Source organism: Arachis ipaensis, chromosome B8, assembly GCF_059453495.1.
Source record: "Arachis ipaensis isolate K30076 ecotype BB chromosome B8, ASM5945349v1, whole genome shotgun sequence".
NCBI lineage: Eukaryota > Viridiplantae > Streptophyta > Magnoliopsida > Fabales > Fabaceae > Arachis > Arachis ipaensis.
The window spans coordinates 124,341,942-124,363,897 of NC_142443.1; the positions used below are offsets into that span (position 1 = coordinate 124,341,942).

A 21,956-nucleotide genomic window follows, 5' to 3' on the forward strand; every position below is an offset into this window, starting at 1 on the left:
ATTATCATGTTAAAACAATGTTCTTATTTGAATATGAGACAATGAAAACTAGTTCACCATTGGTGATGTTATGATGTTATGCTATTCCTACTTCACTTAATTTTAATCCTACTTATTCTGATTTGCTTACATTATGTTATGATCAACAACAATGTTGCATGTAAATAACCTTTTTACTAGTAAAGAAACATGAACATACAAGGTTTTCACAACAACAGAAAACTGTCAAGGTTCACAGCATCATCCTTTTCACCTTTTCACAGTAACTGCTTCACTTCCCACTAAAGAACATACACATAATCATAAAAACCACAATCACAACTATTAATCCAAAATATATTTGCATCCTAAGTGCTTTTACTTCAGCTTCTAAGGTCATCATTCTCCAAGATATGTTATGGTTCAACAAAGCAGCATCACTCTCCATTTGTGCCTCAGTTTTAACTTCTCCTAAGTGCTCTAATCCTTCAAACTCGTCGTCCTCAGCCCACCTAAAGTAATTGCAGTGGCTGCCCTTCTGCACAACATCAGGGTACCAAAATGTCAAAATCCAACTCAAATCATTTGAAGTTTCAACAAGACTACATTGATAACTCACCCGGTATCTTGGACAAGTATGGAACAATCTATCAGGATTTTCTCTTGTCCCAGACTTCTTGATCACTGTCTTCAGCCCACAAAAGCAAACTTGGTCGGAGTTCTTCCTCCGCCACCGCAGCGAAGAGCTCGAGGCATGGCTTCCGTGTGATTGCGACACTTGTCGACTACGACCCCCACCTACGCTACCCATCGTGCAATCGGTCATGAATTTTCGGCCTCTGCAGAATCAATCTCAAGCTGCAGCAACAACGGAAATTTAAAACGAAGAGGGGATTAGGGTTTACAAACCTAGGACTAATTTGACATACATATGGAAACATATCTTGTCACCAGCCACTCTGCGCCAAGCTGGCATGCTCATATGCCACACTGACAGCCACATAAGCAACAGTTAACGGCGTCACTGACGAAATTGACGGAAATTTGACGGAAAGACTAACGTTACCAATTTTAAATTTTTCGGGGACAAATTTTATTATCTTTTTCTTACGGGGACTCGTTTGAAGATCGGGTTATCTTTCAGGGACCAATTTGACTATTTACTCCATTTTTTTTAGTACAAAATGTGCATCCATAGATATCAATATAAGGTTACGCTTTATAAATAATTTTTATTGTATCTAAGGCTACACTTTTTAAATGATGTCATAATTGTATTTTCTATTCTCTTATAAAAAGAAAACATGGAAAAAAGTGTGGTTGAATAGATATTTTTATTCTCTTTTGAAATGTAAATTAAAAAAAATGTGGCTGAATAGATATTTTTTTATAGTCTCTCTCTCTTTTTTTTCCTTACAATTTTTCTTCAAAATCTGAATTAGGATTTTTAGAAAAATCATTTTCTTCCATCTTCACTCACTCAAGAATTAAAAGAGTTATTTTTGCTTACCATGAAAATATTTACAAGCTCTACAGCAAATTCTCCAAACTTAGTTTTTCCAACCTCTATCGCCACGGCTCTTTCGTCGGCGATGACTTTGACGAGTATAAGCTTCTTGATTCACGTTGAATTGTCGGTTAGGAATTTTTACCAACTGAAGGAGTGAATCCGTGGCGAGTATAACTCCTAACCGATAAAATAGCGCAAATCAGAGTTTAAAAAAAGAGTGTCACAATTCAAATTAATAAAAATCAGGAGTTTTACTTTTTGGGTCGTTTTTTCTTGGACTAGCAATCAAGTGTGCAACTTTGGTTGTAAATTCGGGAGTTTTCATGCATAGAACGGGAATTAAAAAAAATAGAAATTAAATGAACTGAATCAATGAAATACCAAAGATCTAGAAGTAGCAAACAAGTAAGACAATAAACTAAGCAAGCATGAATATGAACAACTATTAAGGTACCACTAAATTAAGAGACAGTTAATGCAACTAAGGAAGATTGAAGCAATAAATTAAGGAAAAGTATAGGTAGACAATAAAAGGACTTTGTTAGATAAACAATCCATAAATTAATGAGGATATAATTCAATGCACGAAAGATATAATTAGTTAAATAATTAGTTATTACTAACAAGTAACAAGATATAATTTATATTATTGCTAACAAGTAACAAGATATAATTTATATGTTTATGAATGTAACATAGATATGAATAATTATTAACAAAAGTAACTTGTGCTTGTCTTATACATTATCTCCTATTTGAATAATTATTTAAAAGAAAAGTTAATGCATCTAATTAATATGGTTGAATTCTTTTCTTTCTTATGAAAATTTAATTAAAATTTAGAGTAAAATTATCTTTTACAAATGACTAAACAAAGTTTATCTTACTCATTTTACTTCATGTATGTGATTTTTATTTTATTCTAGAATAGTTTTTTAACAAATTTAACTTACAGTGTTTTGAGAGGATGTCTGGTTTGAGTATTAACTTGGATAAATCTAGTTTGATTCCGGTTAATTGTGAGCGAGAATGGTCACAAAGGATGTGTAGCTTGTTGGGGGTGTAAGGAAGCAACGTTGCCAGTAAAATATCTTGGTATTTCTTTGAAAGCAAATTCGAAATTTGTCAAGACATAGAAACCTATTATAGACAAAGTAGAAGAGAAACTCAATCTGTGAAAAGCCAAAATAATTAATAAAGCTGGTAAGCTTGTACTCATCAAATCTGTGCTTAATAGTTTACCGGTTTACTACCTTAACTTATATAAGATGCCCAAAGCAGTAGCAGATAAGTTGATATCTTTGCAGAGGAGGTTCTTGTGGAGTAACAAGGACGGAAGGGATGGGATACCTTTGGTGAGGTGGGATATTGTGCAAGCTCCAAAACGTTTTGGGGGTTTGGGCGTGGACGATGCAGTGCTCCGGAGTACAGCATTATTGTTCAAGTGGTGATGGCGGTTTTCAAAGGAGGATTGCCCATTATGGAAGAAAATTGTGTGCTCTTGCAATGACTTGAATCCAAATGTCCTTCTTTCTTGTCAGCCGGATCCTAAAACAAAGGGTCCGTGGAAGGACATTTGTCAGTTGCAGATAAGAGAACAACAAGCGAGAGATAAGATGGTCAGAGGGTTATCATTAGAGCTAGGAGATGGTAGAAGAATTCATTTCTGGGAAGATAATTAGCTACCATGTGGTGTGTTGCAAGATGTATTTCCAAGATTTTTCTCGATTTCAAACCAAGTCAGATCTGTAATAGGGGACTGTGGGTTCTGAGATGGGTTGGAGTGGATATGAAACTTTCGTTGGAGAAGGGTACTATTCCAATGGGAGTTAGAATTAGTTAACCAACTTCATTGAGTTCTACAATCTGTCAGGTTAACAAGTGAGAGGGGGGACATAATAGTATGGAAATTTGATAGATTAGGAGTTTATTCTACTAATTTATTTGTGCAGGTTTTGCAGGCTGAGTCTCTCCTGGAGGACATTATGAGTTATAGTTTCACTAGATCTATATGGAGAGGACTAGTACCACCAAGAGTTGAGCTATTCACCTGGTTTGTGTTAGTTGGTAGAGTCAACACTAAGAAAAGATTGATTAGATTGGGCATTATTGATCACAGGGATATGATTTGTGTTTTATGTAAAAAAGAAATTGAGAATGATTTCCACTTATTCATTGGCTGTGACTTCACGTGGCAGGTGTGGTGTGCTTGGTTATACACCTATAATAAACTTTGGTCTATTCCAAAAACCATTAAGCAACATTTTGAGAGTTGGACAGGAGCTTCTGTAAGAAAAGACGAACGTAACAAGTGGCTGATTGGCTTTTTTGCTATCATTTGAAATACGTGATTGGAAAGGAATGCCAAAATTTTCAGGAATCAAGAAACAAGCGTTGCGAAAGTTATTACCAAGTCGATTAGGAGCTACAATGAATGGGTTGACTTTGTTCCGTCTAGTTGTTAATGGCAATACCAGAGATAACTACGATTTCTTTTTTAGTGTTTGTTTTGTAATTCTGGACTTTTTAAATGTTTCACCTTACTGTGTTGAGCTTTTTGTTTCAGAAAAAAAAAAAAAAACAAATTTAATATCCTATCAAATTAAAGTAAAAGATAAACAATAATGTATGTAGTTTTTGTTAAATTGTGTGAGAAGTTATTAATCATCTACCATCCAATTTTCAAATAAATAAATAAATAAGCATAACTTTCATCAGAATTTTCATTAGCATTTTAGGCATATATGAAAAACAGGATAATAGAAAATGATTAATTTAATTCAAACTTAAATTTGATTTCTCTAAATGATACTTTCCAAAAATGATCCTTATACGTTAATAACTTAATATTTTATATTAAAAATATTATCGAAAAGATCGATAGATCTTGATATGGTCGTCATAAACGAACTATAACTCGGCATGGTGCATTATAACTCCTCCATTCATGAGCCATAACTCGGTCAGATAAATGCTCCCATCATAACCGACGACAAAACGGTACACAATCAAAGTACGTTACCCACCTTTTCGTAACCGACCTTAATACTAAAAACGTAACGGCCAAACAGTCTACCATATAAAGCCAGGTAAAGTATTTTCTTCGGTAAGTAACTGATAGCACAATATACTGACTTAAGCTTCGGAGTGCCTTTGCAGGTATACTCCCCCCTCATTTGTTCGCACTATTCACGTCACACCAAGAAGAAAAGCTCGGAATTCAAGGATTGGACGCTCAGCCTCAGAGTGCATAAGCTCGGTTGATACCTCTATTTTGCAAGCAAGAACAATTGGTGCTCACCGTGGGGCCGAGAAAATCAATTCTTTCTTTTGGTCCCGTTATCCTTGCTTACGCCCATGGCTGACGTACCACCTCCTTCACTATCCAAACTTATGCGGATGATAGCTGAGCTACAACAAGCCAATCAACGGATGGCCGATGAAAATCAAATAATGGCTGCTCAAATCACCGAATTGAATCATGTTCGGATAGAACATGACGAGACTCATCATCAGCAACCAGAAGATAATGAGCATCATTCCCAGCCCTCACACATCTCAGAGACTATCCGAGCCAACGAGGTTCAACCCAAAGATGAAAAGGGAGAGTCCGACGAACTTGTAGGACCCTTCACAGAAGAAGTGATGAACTTCGAATTGCCAAAGAGATTTACCATGCCACTAACCCTCACACCTTATGATGGGCTCGGAGACCCGAAGAAATTTCTCAAAAAGTTTCGATCAATAATGATCATCAATGGTGCATCAGATATTGTTTTATACCTCTGTTTTCCAAATTATTTAGACGGTCCTGCACTTGATTGGTTGTGTGCTTTGCCTGCAGGTTCTATCTCACGATTTCAGCAACTAACCAAGCTATTTGAAGAACACTTCACCGGATCCGCAATATATCTACATGACTCTGACTATCTGAACACTATCAAGCAGGGGAAAAACAAAAGTTTGAAGGACTATATGACCCGCTTCACAAAAGTCGCCATCAGCATATCCGACCTCCATCCCGAAGTCCATTTGCACGCAATCAAAAGCGGCCTCCGACCTGGGATGTTCCAGGAAATAATTGTGGTAGCCAAGCCTAAAACCTTTGACGAGTTCCGGGAGAAAGCCAAAGGCCAAATCGATATCGAGGAGCTCAGACAAGCTCAGAAATCTGACAAAACAAACTACAAAGATGATGACAAAACTCCGAACAGTAAGAAAGGTTTTAAACTAACACCTCGCTTTGATTCTTACACGCAGTTTAACACTTAACGGGAGGATATCATCAAAGAAATTCTAAATTCAAAACTCATCAAGCCACCAAGAAAGGCCGGCACCTACCCAAGACACTAAGAACGTAGACAAATCTAAATATTGTGCCTTCCACCAGAAGCACGGCCACACCACTGATGACTGTGTGGTAGCAAAGGATCTCTTAGAACGTTTAACTCGGCAAGGCCACCTCGATAAGTACATCGGCGGTCACATTCAAAAACATTCCACACCTTCAAGGAACGAGGATTCATCAGAACAACAGCACCGAGGAAAAGAAAGGATAACGCTAAATCAATATGAAAAGCCCCGAGGTATAATCAATTGTATTTCAGGGGGATACACCGGCGGAGGATCCTCAAGCTCGGTAAGAAAAAGGTCATACCGAGCTATATGCTCGGTAGATGGGTTCCAGCGTGAAGAAACTCTCACAACACAACTCCCCCAAGTGACGTTCACACATGCTGACTTTAATTCAAACATAAACAACTTGGACGACCCTGTAGTTATCACCCTTCAATTGGGCGATCTGTTGGTAAGGAAAGTACTTCTGGATCCAGGAAGCAGCGCCGACGTTCTATTCTACACAACATTCCAAAAAATGAAGCTCAACGACAATGCACTCCAGTCAACAGGAGGAGACCTCATGGGGTTCTCGGGTGAGCGAGTACCGATATTGGGATCAGTGTGGTTACAAACCACACTGGGTGAGCATCCTCTTTCCAAAACATGTGATATTTAATATTTAGTTGTTGATTGCTTTAGCTCATACAACCTCATACTAGGCTAACCTTTTTTGAATAAGTTCGGTGCAATTGTATCTACAGTTCACCTGTGTGTCAAGTTCCCTTCGCAGCATAACCAGGTTGTAACAATCTATGGAGATTATAAAGAGGCGCGCCAATGCTACAACATCAGCATAAAGCTACCAACCCGTTTCAAACAACAAGTCAACAACCTCCACCACGTAGCCAACAGCTCGGCATTAGCCGACCTCGACCCGTGAGCCGACTTTCTGGAACGACCTACACCATTCGGAGACTTACAAAAAGTATATTTTCATAATAATCCTAACAAATTTACTTATGTAGGTACATCCCTAGACGCTACTGAACTAAAAGCCATCACCACCTTTTTACAAACACAAGCCGACCTATTCGCATGGACACCTTCTGACATGCCCGGCATCGATCCACAGATCATCAGCCATAAATTAGCAATAAACCCGTCTGCGCGACCAGTACAACAGAAGAAACAAAACCTCGGCGAAGAAAAGAAAAAGCATCATTAGAAGAAACTCAAAAGCTGATCAATGCAGAGTTCATCAAGGAAATCAGATTTACTACCTGGCTAGCAAATGTGGTAATGGTAAGAAAACAAAACGGTAAGTGGTGCATGTGCATCGACTTTACCGATTTAAACAAAGCTTGCCCGAAAGATTCTTACCCTTTACCATCCATAGATTCTTTGGTAGATAACACTTCCGGTTATGCTACCTTGAGTTTCATGGATGCTTATTCGGATTATAATCAAATCCTCATGCATCCCTCTGATCAAAATAAAACGGCATTTATCACTGAATTCGGTTTCGTTAACTACTGCTATAAAGTCATGCCCTTTGGACTAAAGAATGCAGGGGCAACCTACTAGTGCCTTATGGACAAAGTCTTCGCAAATCAAATTGGCAGAAACATCGAAGTGTATATCGACAACATGGTCGCCAAGACACAGCTCGGGAAAGGCCATATTGACGACTTATCAGAGATTTTTGGGCAAATACGCAACTACAACATGCGTCTAAACCCAGAAAAGTGTGCCTTCACAGTTCAGGGAGGTAAATTCTTAGGTTTTTTACTAACAAATAGGGGCATTGAGGCAAATCCAGACAAATGCCGAGTAGTTCTGAAAATGACAAGCCCAAAGACCGTAAAGGAAGTCCAGCGCCTCACCGGAAGACTCGCTGCACTATCCAGATTTGTCCCATGTTTAGCTTCAAAATCTATTCCTTTTTTCCAAACGATAAAAAAGAAAAACAAATTTCACTGGAACGACGATTGCGAGAGAGCTTTTAAAACACTAAAAACTACTCTCTCCTAACCGCCGATCTTACAGAAACCCCATCAGGGGGAAGACTTATTTCTGTATTTATCAGTCACTGATTGGACTATAAGCTCTGCTCTTGTTACAGAAAGGGACAAAACACAACATCCAATATACTTTGTCAGCAAAACTCTTCAACACGCCGAGCTCAATTACCCGAGAATTGAAAAGCTGGCTTTAGCACTAGTTTTCTCAGCAAGAAGACTCCGACCTTACTTCCAAAGTCATGTTGTCTATGTGAAGACCGACCACCCATTACGCCAAGTGTTACATAAACCAGAAATCGCCGGAAGACTTATTAAATGGTCAATAGAATTGTCAGAATTTGACATAAGGTACCAATCAAGAGGGCCGATTAAGTCCCAATTCTTAGCAGACTTCATTGCAGATCTTACTATCCCTTCAGAAGACGATCATACAAAACAATGGAGCTTATACGTCGATGACTCATCTAACACTGAGGGCTGTGGTGCTGGAATACGTCTACAGTCCGACGATGGCTTTATTCTAGAGCATTCATTACACTTATCCTTCAAGGCTAGCAACAATCAATCCGAATATGAGGCTCTCATTGCAGGACTTCGACTTTGCTTGGATCTCCGCATTTCCACTCTAAAGGTATACTGTGACTCCTTATTGGTAGTACAACAGGTAAGTGACCACTTCCAAGTAAGGGATCCTCTCCTTTCTAAATACTTATTATTAGTAAAAGATTTGATCTCAAAGTTTTCAAATTTTGAAATTCAACATATTCCACGAGAACAAAACCAAAGGGCCGATATCTTATCTAAACTCGGCAGCACACAATCCGACTTATCCACACTGCACCAATACACTATTACATCACCAAGTGTAAGTCTAACAGATGTACTAAGTGTCACACAGGAACAGGGTTGGCAGGACGATCACATACAATATCTGAAAACAAGTCAAATACCAAATAAGGTCGGCAACACAAAACGATTCCGAAGACAAGCATCATTCTTCACATTGATCAACGAAACTTTATACCGCCGAGGATATACTCGCACGCTACTAAAATGTCTCAACAAAGACGAAGCCGACCTAGCCCTGTCAGAAGCACATGAGGGCATTTGTGGAACACATACAGGAGCTCGGAGCCTTGCCTCAAAAATACTCTGCGCAGGTTTCTTTTGGCTAACCTTACAACATGATAGCAAGACTAAAGTTCAGACTTGTGAAAACTGCCAGAAACATGCACCACTCATACATCTCCCTGCCGAACAACTACATTATTCCGACGTAAGTTGGCCTTTCTATCAATGGGGCTAGACATCCTTAGTCCATTCCCAACGGCACCGGGGCAGGTAAAATTTTTATTGGTTGCAATTGATTATTTCTCAAAGTGAGTGGAAGCCCAACCTTTAGCCAGAATCACATCACAACAAATAATTTCTTTTACTTGGAAAAATATTGTTTTCCGCTTTGGCATCCCCCATCATATCATCACTGACAATGGTCGCCAGTTTGCTGACCATAAATTTCAATCCTTTTTGCAGAACCTTAAGGTCAAACAACATTTTTCTTCCGTTGAAGATCCTCAGACAAACGGGCTAGCAGAGGCAGCGAACAAGATCATACTACATGCCTTAAAGAAAAAGTTAGATGATGCCAAAGGACTTTGGGCCGAATTAATACCAGAAATCCTTTGGGGATACCATTTCGCCTAGTATATAGCTCTGAAGCTATGATACCTTTAGAATTCTCACACAGCTCGGTTCGAACTCAACTCGGCAATCAGGATGAAGCTCGGCGAGCCGAGCTAGATCTTATTGAAGAAATAAGGGAAACAGCCACACTCCGACAACGCGTGGCTCAACAAGCAATTGCCCGACGACATAACAAATCGGTCAGAAACCGATCATTCCAAACAGGCGACTTAGTTCTTCAAAAGATGGAAACTGCACGCCAACCTCCATCCCATGGAAAGCTCGCAGCAAACTGGGACGGCCCCTACCGAGTTAAAGAAGTCCTCGGCAATGGAGCTTATAGACTGGAATCCATGAATGGTACAACACTATCTAATACCTGGAATATTTCCTCCTTAAAGAAATTTTACAGTTAAACATCAGGGACAGGCTTGTACTCTTTTTCCTACTACCAAGATTTTTCCCAATGGGTTTTGCTTGGAGAGGTTTTAACGAGGCTAGCCTACCTGAACCTTTGTAACCAAAGGATTACCAATACTACTGTATGTAATAAATCTATCTCATTTTATACAAACTGTGTCACATTATCATGTTTGCTTTTACAATCAACAATGCTTGGCACGATTTTATCTATGATCAAACCTCAAAATGACAAACATCTTCGTCTAACATTCGAACCAAGCATATTCGGCAAACACTACATGGAATATTCTTAACAGAAATTCCAATCAATCGCACAAAAAGCCGATCAAACAACTCAGCATAAATCGGAAATGAATATAGATAAGGTCAAACAACTCTATTAATGACCTCCAAAACAGTTACTGTCAATAATGTATCATCAATTACATTATCCATCAAAAAATAAAAACGTTTTAACAAAAGAAAACTACATTAAAATACTAAATATTCTCTGCCTCATCTTCGGCAACACCATCATCCTCAACCATCTTCCCATCTCGAACGATCTTACCAGGATCCAACTCAGAAAAATCAACACCTGGAGCAAGAAACTTCGCCTGTAAGGCCGCCCTTTCAAAACCCTCTACAAACGAATCCAAAATTTCATCACTTTTCTTCTTCTCCATCTCCTTCAGCCGAGCAGTAACATCAATCAGCCGAGTTTCCATGCTCGCTAAATCAGCTTCTTTTTTCTTTAAGTCCTCAACGTCCTTAGCATAGCTATCTTTGGTCTCCTTCATCCACTTTTCAGTATCAGCCAACTTACTTTGCAGCTCAGAAACAATATTCTTGCTCTTACTTAATTCTTCTTTCATCACCAGAAATTCATCCTTTTCCTCCACCACTTTCTTATGCCTCAGCTCCTGGCTCCGCCCCAAACTGGCCAACCTCATCCCAACAACCTGCAAACCATAACAACAACAAGAAAAGAAAAAATACATAAAACCGTCCTAACCAGGATAAAACCTAAACCAAAGGGAAGACCTTACCTACATATATTGCCCGATAGCTACTTCACCAACCTCTTTGGCAAGAGAAACATCAGCTTCATATTGACAATGTTCATCTACAATAGCCATATAAGGGTACTCTTTTCCCCACACAGAAACACCCTCACTAAGCTCAGACATCTCATGAAGTTTTTTCTGATTCCCAACAAAAGCCCGAATCTCCTCCAGGGACACTCTTTCTTCCTTCCCACTACACTCATCGGACAAATCCACCACACCCGACTTCCTTTTTCTCGCAATCACCTTCCTACGCCCTTGACGAGGCTGGACAACCTCCCCAGGCGTTACCACTTTCTCACGGTTCGACGATGAAACATCCTTTTACAAATTCTTACTTTTAAAGTGTGATCTCAAAGAAGCAGCCGAATATCCCAAACTCATCAGAAACTCATACAAAGTCGATACAAAAACAACAAATATCCCAAACTCACCCAGGTAATTTATCTCTGCCTCCTTATCATCTTCCCATTTGAGTAACTCATACATAGATATAAGATCCTTACGGTCAATACCCTCAACCAAAAACTCAATCAAACATACATTTCTCGGCGATCTAACTTCAAGACCGAGTATATTTTGCGGTTTCAAACACCACCACAAAGGAAACTTCTCGGCCAGATTCTCATCAACATAAAAAGGAAACTCTTTTTCTACACTCCTAACCTTAAGATACATTTCTTTAAAATCCTTGAACGAGGATTTATACAACTTAAAAATAGCAAACCCAGGGGTGCTATTGAAATTTATCCAACCCCCTTTCCATACCCCTTTTGCTTGAAATAAAGAAAAGAACAAATCAACCGTTGGAGTCTCCTCAAGATATTCCATCAAAATCTCAAAGGAGCGCAGAAACGCCCAGCCATTAGGGTGAAGTTGAGACGCAGCACAGTTCAATTGTTTCAGAACTTGGCACTCAAACTCTGTAAATGGTAATTTTACCCTCAACTCCTCAAGCACACAACTGTACATGTAGAAGAACTCGAAACCCTACCCTCGATGATACACCCTATCATCGTTATTACATGAAAGCAATTCAACCTGAACCCCAGAACCAGCCCTAACGACTCTTGCTAAGTTCACTTTCTTCACAGCAGATTCATCACGAAACAGGGAGATTCGAGATTTCACATTCTCACCAACCCAGTTATAAGACCAATCAATCTCACCTTTTTTATCCTTCTTCAACCCCATTAAAACACAACAACAAGAACAGAAGAAGAGAAAAGAGAAAGAAAAAGTAAATCAGAAGCAAAGAGACAAAGTGAACATACCTCTTTTGCTCATTCTATTAACAAAAGTGAAAAACCCAAGCACCAAAAGAAACTTGAGTTAACTTCTAGCAGTAACCCAACAAACGGTTCAAATACTGAAACTGTTTCCCATTAAAATCTAGAACAACACAACTACATTGGAAAGGCAACAAGCCTTTAATGCGCCCATTAAACTCTCTTTCTCTCCTCCCCAAAACAACGCCACGACTCCCCACGTCATAGCAAATAATACTTTTTTAATGAAGTACGTTGAATTGGGGGCTCACTCAATAACCTATCCAACCGACTTATAACTCCTCAAGAAGCTCAACCTGCTTCATTAAAAACTCTCCACAGGCCAAGCTTGGGAACTGTGATATGGTCGTCATAAACAAGCTATAACTCGGCATGGTCCGTTATAACTCCTCCATTCATGAGCCATAACTCGGTCAGATAAATGCTCCCATCATAACCGACGACAAAACGGTACACAATCAAAGTACATTACCCACCTTTTCGTAACTGACCTTAATACTAAAAACGTAACGGCCAAACAGTCTACCATATAAAGTCAGGTAAAGTATTTTCTTCGGTAAGTAAGTGATAGCACAATATACTGACTTAAGCTTCGGAGTGCCTTTGCAGGTATACTCCCCCTCATTTGTTCGCACTGTTCACGTCACACCAAGAAGAAAAGCTCGAAATTCAAGGATTGGACGCTCAGCCTCAGAGTGCATAAGCTCGGTTGATACCTCTATTTTGCAAGCAAGAATAGATCTTTTTCTTAGATCGGAAAGATATAAAGTTTAAAATGATATACTTTTAAAAAAAATTATTTAACCTTTATTTTGTACATAATTTGTTTAAGTTTTTGTTTTTTTCTCCACATTTAAGTTTTATTATCATTATATTGTATAATATAAAAAGATGGAAACTAAATTTTTATCTTTATTTTTTATTATTCTTAGAAATTTTTGGTATCAAGTTTCTTGGACTCTTGGTCTATAATTTTTTTTATAATTTTTTTTTAAAGTTTGAGAGAAATAAAATTTAATATTAATCATAAGTATGAATAACCAACTACAACATCAACCACTCTAAAATGCAAAAGTAACATTATAAAAAAATTCATACTAAAAATTACAAGCATAATTTAAAATGTATACAGTGATACGACATGATATAAAATATACAGATACATAAAAATATAAATTTTAAATTTTTATAAGACACATAAACATGATATATATATATATATATTAATTATTTAATTTTATTTGATAATTAGACACCAATTTTTTAGGCATCATAATAGATAATTTTAATATTTATGATACAAACGGAAAAAAGGACGATCGAATAGAATAATTTAATTTAAAACTTATTTTTGTAGTTAGTACTTTTTTATTTTTCTTTTTATTAAAAGTTGGATTGATTACTTGATCCATATATGCATATCAATACCACCACATGTCATATATGCATATCAATTTATTATCATCATTTTAATCCTCAATTTCACAATACCCAATTATGCCAAATCACACAATACATACCTGATAGGGGTAATTGCAATTTGCTCTCACTTAGTTAATCTCTAACAATTGAAGGAAAGTCAAGTGAGCAAATTAACTTGAGTTCAAAAATCTTAATCAAAGACTAGAGTTAGTGAAGCTCAAGCCAACTAGCAACTTTCAATCACCAACCAACAAGAGACTTTGACAATTCAAGAGTCTCCAAATTACTCAATCCAAGCTAAGAGTACAAAATTCTAATTTAAAATTCAACCAAGCATTTTATCAAACACTTGGAAGGCACAAAATAAAACCATAGAGAATTAACAAGGAATATCAAATCTAAACAACCAATCGCAAGCATCAATGATTAATAAGTAAAGAGAGCAACAATAAACATAGAAAACATAAATTGTATTAAGAGGAATCAAATGTAACAATAGCTGGTGCGGAATTTATAACCCACAAACTAACCGGCAAGTGCACCGGGTCGTACCAAGTAACACCTCAGGTGAGTGAGGGTCGATCCCACGAGGATTGATGGATCAAGCAACAATGATTGAGTGATTGGCTTAGTCAGACAAACAGAAAATGATCTTTGAGAGTTCAAAAGCATTAAACAGTAAATTCAATAAATCAGAAAGCAAGCAGTAAACGGTTTGTGAAATATATGGAGAAAACAGTTAAGGCTTCAGAGTTGTCTATTTTCCGGATTGACTTTTCTTACTAAATATTTTAATCATGCAAGATTTAATTCATGGCAAACTATATGTGACTAAACCCTAATTCCTTAGACCTTTTTAGTCTCCTCTAACTCTCATCAACCGCCAATTCCTTGGTCACTTAATTCCAATTAGAGGGTGAAGCTCAATTCTAGTTTATATGCCACAAAAACCCTAATTACCCAAATATAAAAGGATTATATGTCATGTATCCTATTAAGTCCAGATAATTAGAAGTTTAAGAGAAATTATTTTTAAGATGTTGTTCAAGTAAAGAGCTTTTCCAAGTTATACAAGAACTCAATTAGAAAAAGGGTCATACTTCCGTTCCACCCAAATTCATAAAAAAAAGAATGAAAACAATTCTCGAAATATAAATCAGTACATGAATTAAAATAGAAAAATAATAGTATCAATCCATACAATAGACAGAGCTCCTAACCTTAACAGTGGAGGTTTAGTTGCTCATGGTTCAGAGAGAAAAATTAGGATTCGTAAAACTGTAAATTACGGAATGAGGTAAAAGAGAAGAGAATAGTCCAAAGGGCTGATTCTTTTCCCATTTATATCTAATCCTAATTAATATAAATTATAATTTCTTAAACTAAAAAATATCTTTTTCTATTTTAAAAATAATTTTAAAGCTTAATCAGAATAAATAATGATCTTTGCAAGCCTTCAAGTGGAGCGTGGATGCCATGTGATTCATTCAGGTCCACGCTGAACTTGGAAATTCTCAAGTTCAGCGTGGATGAGGGCAGTGTGCTTCCTTTGTTTTCCTTGAATCCACACTGAACTTGGGAATTCTCAAGTTTCAGCGTGGAGTGATGCGCAAGATGTTCCTTTGGTGTGTTGGATTGGCGCTGAACTTGAGAAATCTCAAGTTCAGCGTGGAGGAGGCAGAGGCACTTCCTTTGGAGCTTTTCATGTTGGCGCTGAACTTGACCATTGTCAAGTTCAGTGTAGAGTTCACCCGTGAAATTGAAGAAAAGGGTACACTATTAGATATCGTTGGAAAGATCTAGAAGTTAGCTTTCCAATGTTGCTAGAATCACGTCAATTGGACCTTTGTAGCTCAAGTTATTTCTATTTGAGTGCAAAGAGGTCAGTGTTGACAGCATCATTCGCTTTCTTCCTTTTCTGCTACAAAACTCCGTCAAATCCATCCGAATGCTACCTGAAATAAACAGAAATTGCAAACAATTCAAAGTAGCATTCATAGTGGCTAAAGGTAATTAAATCTTGATTAAACTAAACAATTTGAATGCAAATTCACTAGGAAAAGATAGAGAAGATGCTCACGCATCACCACCAAACTTGAATTGTTGCTTGTCCTCAAGCAACCAAAATTAGTACATGATCAAGATGTGAATTTGCATGAGAAGCTAGAGTTCAGTTATGCTCATGTATCTTCTTAAAGTGGGGTTTATCTATTGTAATTCTGAACAGTTTTGGCATCTCACTCTCCTTTGAATCAAAGGAACGTCACTGTCATTCGGAATTAGAATCCGGATCATATTATGAGTTCTCTGATCTTTACACTTCTATTTAATCCTTGAACACAGCAGATATCCTTTACTTCTCAATGAATTGGTGCTTTGCACCTTGAGTCTAGCCGTGACTTTAAATGTTTTGTCTCAAGGGTTAATTGACACAAGAACACCACAAACACTTAACTGGGAAACTCTCTTTAAGTTTTGATTTTTCTTTCAGCTACTCCCAGATAGTGGTGCTCAAAGCCTTGGGCATACTCTGTTACATACACTTGATCTCGACTTTTAGTGCTCTGTCTCAAGGATTACTTGACACAATTACACCACAAGCATATGACTAGGGAAACAACTCTTTGAGCTTTTAATCATGTCTGACCTTCCTAGTCATTGATGCTCAGAGCCTTGGACCTTGCTTTTATTTTTCTTTTGCTGTTTCTTTTGCTTCAAGGATTAAGCTTTCACTAATTTCAAGAAACTCATAATAGTTCTCTAAATTCATGTTCCTTATACATCAACATCCCTTGATTCAAATTCAAATATGCAATGTTCATATCATGCATTCAAAATCACAAATAATACCACCACATTTAAGTAAATAAGACTACTCTTAAATTTAAACTCAATTTCTCATGCAATACATCACTTCTTTTTCTTTTGAATTCAAGCTCAGTGAGCAATACATGAGACAATTTTTTTTAACTAAAAGCAAATGACAGAATGAAACTAAATATAAGAACTGAAAGTACTAAAGATCATGCAGGCAATCAAAGCAACAGAAAACAAAAAACAACAAAATAAGAACGGAAGGGAAAATAGAATGAAAGAAACTCAACCACCTCAGTTCTACTGGTGGCCATCTCATTCCTCCGGCTGTGCTCCTCCAACACCAAACTTAAAAGTTTGTTTGTCCCCAAGCAAAGAAAAACTCCAGGGTGTCAAAAATTCTTCTTAATTGCTCCTGTTTCTGTTCTAATCACTCTGCATGACCACAACACATGTAAAACAAGAAAAATTCAAAAAAAAAATGAGATAAAGTAATTTAAAACTAGAACTAAAATAACTATAATGCTAAAATGAAAATAACTATAAAATTAAAACTAAAGTAACTGCAAAACCAAGGATACTAATAGTTGGGTTGCCTCCCAACAAGCGCTTCTTTAATGTCACTAGCTTGACACTTGATTGTTGAATTTTCTTCCTCTTCTTCCACTTGGTTAAAAGAAATGTCTCCAAGGGGGGAGAGGTGAAAATTAGTGCCCCCTGATATAAATTCCTCCTAACAAGCTTTCTTTTATTGTGATTAGCTTGATTCACCTTGCTTGTTGGTGTAGAGGTTGGATTGTTTTTTTCTGACATTCTCTTTTTCATGGATATTTTCTTTTGTTTCTTGGTCACAATCCCCTTTCCAGTACTTTCCTTGGTTGCCTGCACTTCTTTGATTTCAAAATTTGGGTGTTGTGTGATGGTTACAGTGTACCCTTCATCAAGAACTTCTTGAATTGGTAGTTCAATAAACTCACCCTCTATGCCACTCTCTGCTTCATTGGAGTGTAGATTCTCATAATTGTTTTCATCCCTTACAACCTCCTTTGTTTGTGCATCTTCCTTCTTCGTTGGTGCATCTTCCTCCTTTGTTTTTGCATCTTCCTCTTCTTCCATGTGTGAGGGGTGGAAAGTTCTCTAATTCACTGGAGTATGAACTCCTTTGATTGATTTCCTCACTTTCTTTCATAGGATCTTGCATTATATCTCTTGGGAAGGAATTTGCTTTTTCCTCTTCCTGGGGCTTGATAATCAACTGCACATATTTCTCTACATTTTTGACATTCGTCCTTATATCATGTATGAATTCTTTCATGAGAAGTTCAAGAACTGATGGTTCTTGATATGAATAAGGAGATGGTGACTCTTGATATGAATAAGAAGATGATGGTTCTTGATAAGAGTAAAAAGAGGATGGTTCTTGGTATGAATAGGTAGATGGTGGCTCTTGATATGGATAGAAAGATGATGGTTCTTGGTATGTATATGGAGATGGTGGTTCTTGATATGAATAGGGAGGTGGTGGCTCTTGATAGTTGGAACATAGAGCACTGAAGTTTCTTTGGTTTTGACTTTGCCAACCAAAATTCGGATAGTTTCTCCATCCACAATAATATGAATCACTACTTGGGTGTGAGTAGTAACCTATGTGATCTCTCTCTATTGTTTTTCCTTAGCACAAAGCACCAAATAGAATTAAACGCACCATGTGGTAAATAGGCAAGTAAAGAAGAAAGAACATAAAGGAAAATAAAATATAAAAGAAAACAAAAATAAAAGAAAAATAAAATAAAGAAAATAAAGAAAATAAACTAAATAATTAAGAAAATAAAATAACTAATAAGCAAAAAGGAGTATAAAAATTAAACTCAATAAATAAAATAACTAGGAAGAATAAAACAACTAATGGGATACCAAATTAATTTCAGAAATTAAGAGAAAAAAAATTTAAATAAAATAAATCAAAATAATTTTTTTATTTTTATTTTTTTGAAAATTTAAAGAAATAAGTTAAATGAAATTAAAGCAAAAATGCCTAATCTAAGAAATCAAATAACCAGTAGTTGTTAATCACAATCAATCCCCAGTAACGGTGCCAAAAACTTGGTATGGAATTTATAACCCACAAACTAACCGGCAAGTGCACCGGGTCGTACCAAGTAATACCTCAGGTAAGTGAGGGTCGATCCCACGAGGATTGATGGATCAAGCAACAATGATTGAGTGATTGGCTTAGTCAGACAAACAGAAAATAATGTTTGAGAGTTCAAAAGTATTAAACAGTAAATTCAATAAATCAGAAAGCAAGCAGTAAACGGTTTGTGAAATATATGGAGAAAACAGTTAAGGCTTCAGAGTTGTCTATTTTCTGGATTGAATTTTCTTACTAAATATTTTAATCATGTAAGATTTAATTCATGGCAAACTATATGTGACTAAACTCTAATTCCTTAGACCTTTTTAGTCTCCTCTAACTCTCATCAACCGCCAATTCTTTGGTCACTTAATTTCAATTAGAGGGTGAAACTCAATTCTAGTTTATATGCCACAAAAACCCTAATTACCCAAATATAAGAGGATTATATGTGACGTATCCTGTTAAGTCCAGATAATTAGAAGTTTAAGAGAAATTATTTTCGAGCTGTTGTTCAAGTAAAGAACTTTTCCAAGTTATATAAGAACTCAATTAGAAAAAAGGTCATACTTCCGTTCCACCCAAATTCATAAAAAAAGAACGAAAATAATTCTCAAAATATAAATCAGTACATGAATTAAAATATAAAAATAATAGTATCAATCCATACAATAGACAGAGCTCCTAACCTTAACAGTGGAGGTTTAGTTGCTCATGGTTCGGAGAGAAAAACTAAGATTCGTAAAACTGTAAATTGTGGAATGAGGTAGAAGAGAAGAGAATAGCCCGAAGGGATGATTCTTTTCCCATTTACATCTAATCCTAATTAATGTAAATTATAATTTCCTAAACTAAATACGATCTTTTTCTATTTTAAAAATAATTTTAAAGCTTAATCAGAATAAATAATGATCTTTGCAAGCCTTCAAGTGGAGCGTGGGGACCATGTGATTCATTCAGGTCCATGCTGAACTTGGAAATTCTCAAGTTCAGTGTGGATGAGGGCAGTGGGCTTCCTTTGTTTTCCTTGAATCCACGCTGAACTTGGGAATTCTCAAGTTCAGCGTGGAGTGATGCGCAAGATGTTCCTTTGGTGCGTTGGACTGGAGTTGAACTTGAGAAATCTCAAGTTCAGCGTGAGTTCACCCGTGAAGTTGAAGAAAAGGATACACTATTATATATCGTTGGAAAGCTCTGGAAGTTAGGTTTTCAATGTCCTAGAATCACATCAATTAGACCTCTGTAGCTTAAGTTATTCCTATTTGAGGGCAAGGAGGTCAGTGTTGACAACATCATTCGCTTTCTTCCTTTTCTTCTACAAAACTTCGTCAAATCCATTCGAATGCTACCTGAAATAAATAGAAATTGCAAACAACTCAAAGTAGCATTCATAGTGGCTAAAGTTAATTAAATCTTGATTAAACTCAACAATTTGAATGCAAATTCACTAGGAAAAGAGAGAGAAGATGCTCACGGATCAATAGCTCATAAACATAAAAATGGCGAAAAAGGGAAATCAACAAGAGAAGAAGAAGAACTAAAGTGCTTAATCAAATAAAAGTAAGAGAAAACTAAATTAAAGGAATATTGAACCTGAATTTGAGAAGAAATAAGCCTAAAAATCCTAAAACCTAGAGAGATGTGAGAGCCTCTCTCCCTAGAAACCTACATCTAAAACCTAATGTGTTTATGAATGAGAAGTGAGTGATTGAGATGTGTATGATTGATTCCCCTTCCAGCTCCACTCTGTAGCCTCTATTCTTCATTTTCGGGTTGAAACTGGGTCCAAATCAGCCTAGAAATCGCCCCCAGCTCTGTAAAGTGTAGCACGTGACGCTCTGTCACACGTACGCATTGACCATGTGTACGCATTGACCACGCGTACGCATTGCTGAACAATTTTCTGATCACGCGTACGCATCGCTTGCCTCTTGCACTGGTCACGCTGATTCTGCGATGCGCACGCATGGGTGACGCGTACGCGTCACCTAACTATAAGGCAAATATGGCAAATTTCATATCATTTTGAAGCCCCGGATGTTAGCTTTCCAACACAACTAAAATCGTCTCATTCGGACCTCTGTAGCTCAAGTTATGATCGATTTAGTACGAAGAGGTCAGGATTGACAGCTTAGCAATTCCTTCAATTTCTTGTGTTCCTTCCACTTTTGCATGCTTCCTTTCCATTCTCTAAGCCATTCCTGCCCTATAAACCCTGAAAACACTCAACAAACATATCATGGCATCGAATGTTAATAAGAGAGGATTACAATTAGCAAATTTAAGGTCAAAGAAGCATGTTTTCAATCATAGTATAAAATTAGGAAGGAAAATATAAAACATGCAATTTCTATGAACAAGTGTGAGAATAATGGATAAAATCCACTCAATTCAGTATAAAATAAACCGTAAAATAGCGGTTTATCAATATCCAATTCATTATTCTCTATAACATGTCATCTATACACATCAATTCCAGCCAAACACACAATTCAAACATAATCCTAGGGGCATTTAACTTAGGAATTCTCATCACACCACATGGTACTTAAATGAAACTTAAACCGTACCTCTTGAAAGTCAAATTTAAGCTCTCACTTGGGAGTATCCACCAAGACTCAGCTCCAAGCTCCACAAACACTTTCACAAGCAAGATTCAAGTTCCAAAGTGTACCCAATACTCTAATACACACATTACATACATACATCAACTTAGGACTCACAAAATCTCATAAATTACAAGGGTTAGAGGGTTTCTTACCTTAACCCACGAAATTGGTTGATGGAATTCACCAATGACTCATACTAGAGCACCCCTAAACAACCAAAACCACGAGATTTTTTCAAAACCCAAACCAAATTCGAAATACAAGAGAAAAAACAAAACTGGGCAGAGATCATTGAGAAACTCACCACAATACCTTGATAGAATTGAAGAGAATGAGAAGAGCAACGCGTGGCCACAAATGGGCTTGTCGATTGGAGCTCCGTAGCTCAAGTTATAGTGATTTGATGTATTAGGGAGCTAGGGTTTCTCTCTTCTCATCTCGCTCTTTTCATTTTAGCACCAAATATAACAAATGAGGGTTATGGTAGCTGAATAACTTTAAGTTAGGGTTTTATATGTTGGGCTTGGGCCCAACTTGGGCCCGGTTCACATATATGGCCCGTTTGGCCCATTTTTTGGCTAAAATCTTTAAGATTAGTGTTTTAAACGTGCGTTTAATTATTTTTACCTTCTCAAATACAAGTTTTAAGTTTTTAACCTTTCCTGCTAAAAAATTAATTTTCTCAGTT

General features: G+C 37.0%; 2 protein-coding genes across 2 annotated transcripts; both read right to left on the minus strand.

Annotated features, from left to right (window-relative positions):
• Nucleotides 1–271: 271 nt before the first annotated feature.
• Nucleotides 272–790, minus strand: LOC148549727 (uncharacterized). The gene is made up of 2 exons (XM_088496495.1): nt 599–790; nt 272–517 (listed from the first exon to the last, which is right to left on the minus strand). The coding sequence occupies exons 1-2, from the start codon at nt 788–790 to the stop codon at nt 272–274; spliced, it is 438 nt and encodes a 145-aa protein (XP_088352621.1).
• A 9,643-nt stretch (nt 791–10,433) lies between these two features.
• On the minus strand, nt 10,434–10,808 carry LOC148549728 (uncharacterized). Its single transcript, XM_088496541.1, has one exon. The coding sequence runs from the start codon at nt 10,806–10,808 to the stop codon at nt 10,434–10,436; it is 375 nt and encodes a 124-aa protein (XP_088352667.1).
• Between the last annotated feature and the right edge of the window lie 11,148 nt (nt 10,809–21,956).

Bases quoted from the DNA above. Each gene is read 5' to 3' on its own strand.
- LOC148549727 (XM_088496495.1), bottom strand. From the start codon at position 790: ATGGGTAGCGTAGGTGGGGGTCGTAGTCGACAAGTGTCGCAATCACAC. The intron at 518-598 runs GTGAGTTATCAA...GATGTTGTGCAG, and splicing joins ATACTTGTCCAAGATACCGG to AAGGGCAGCCACTGCAATTA.
- LOC148549728 (XM_088496541.1), bottom strand. From the start codon at position 10,808: ATGAAAGAAGAATTAAGTAAGAGCAAGAATATTGTTTCTGAGCTGCAA.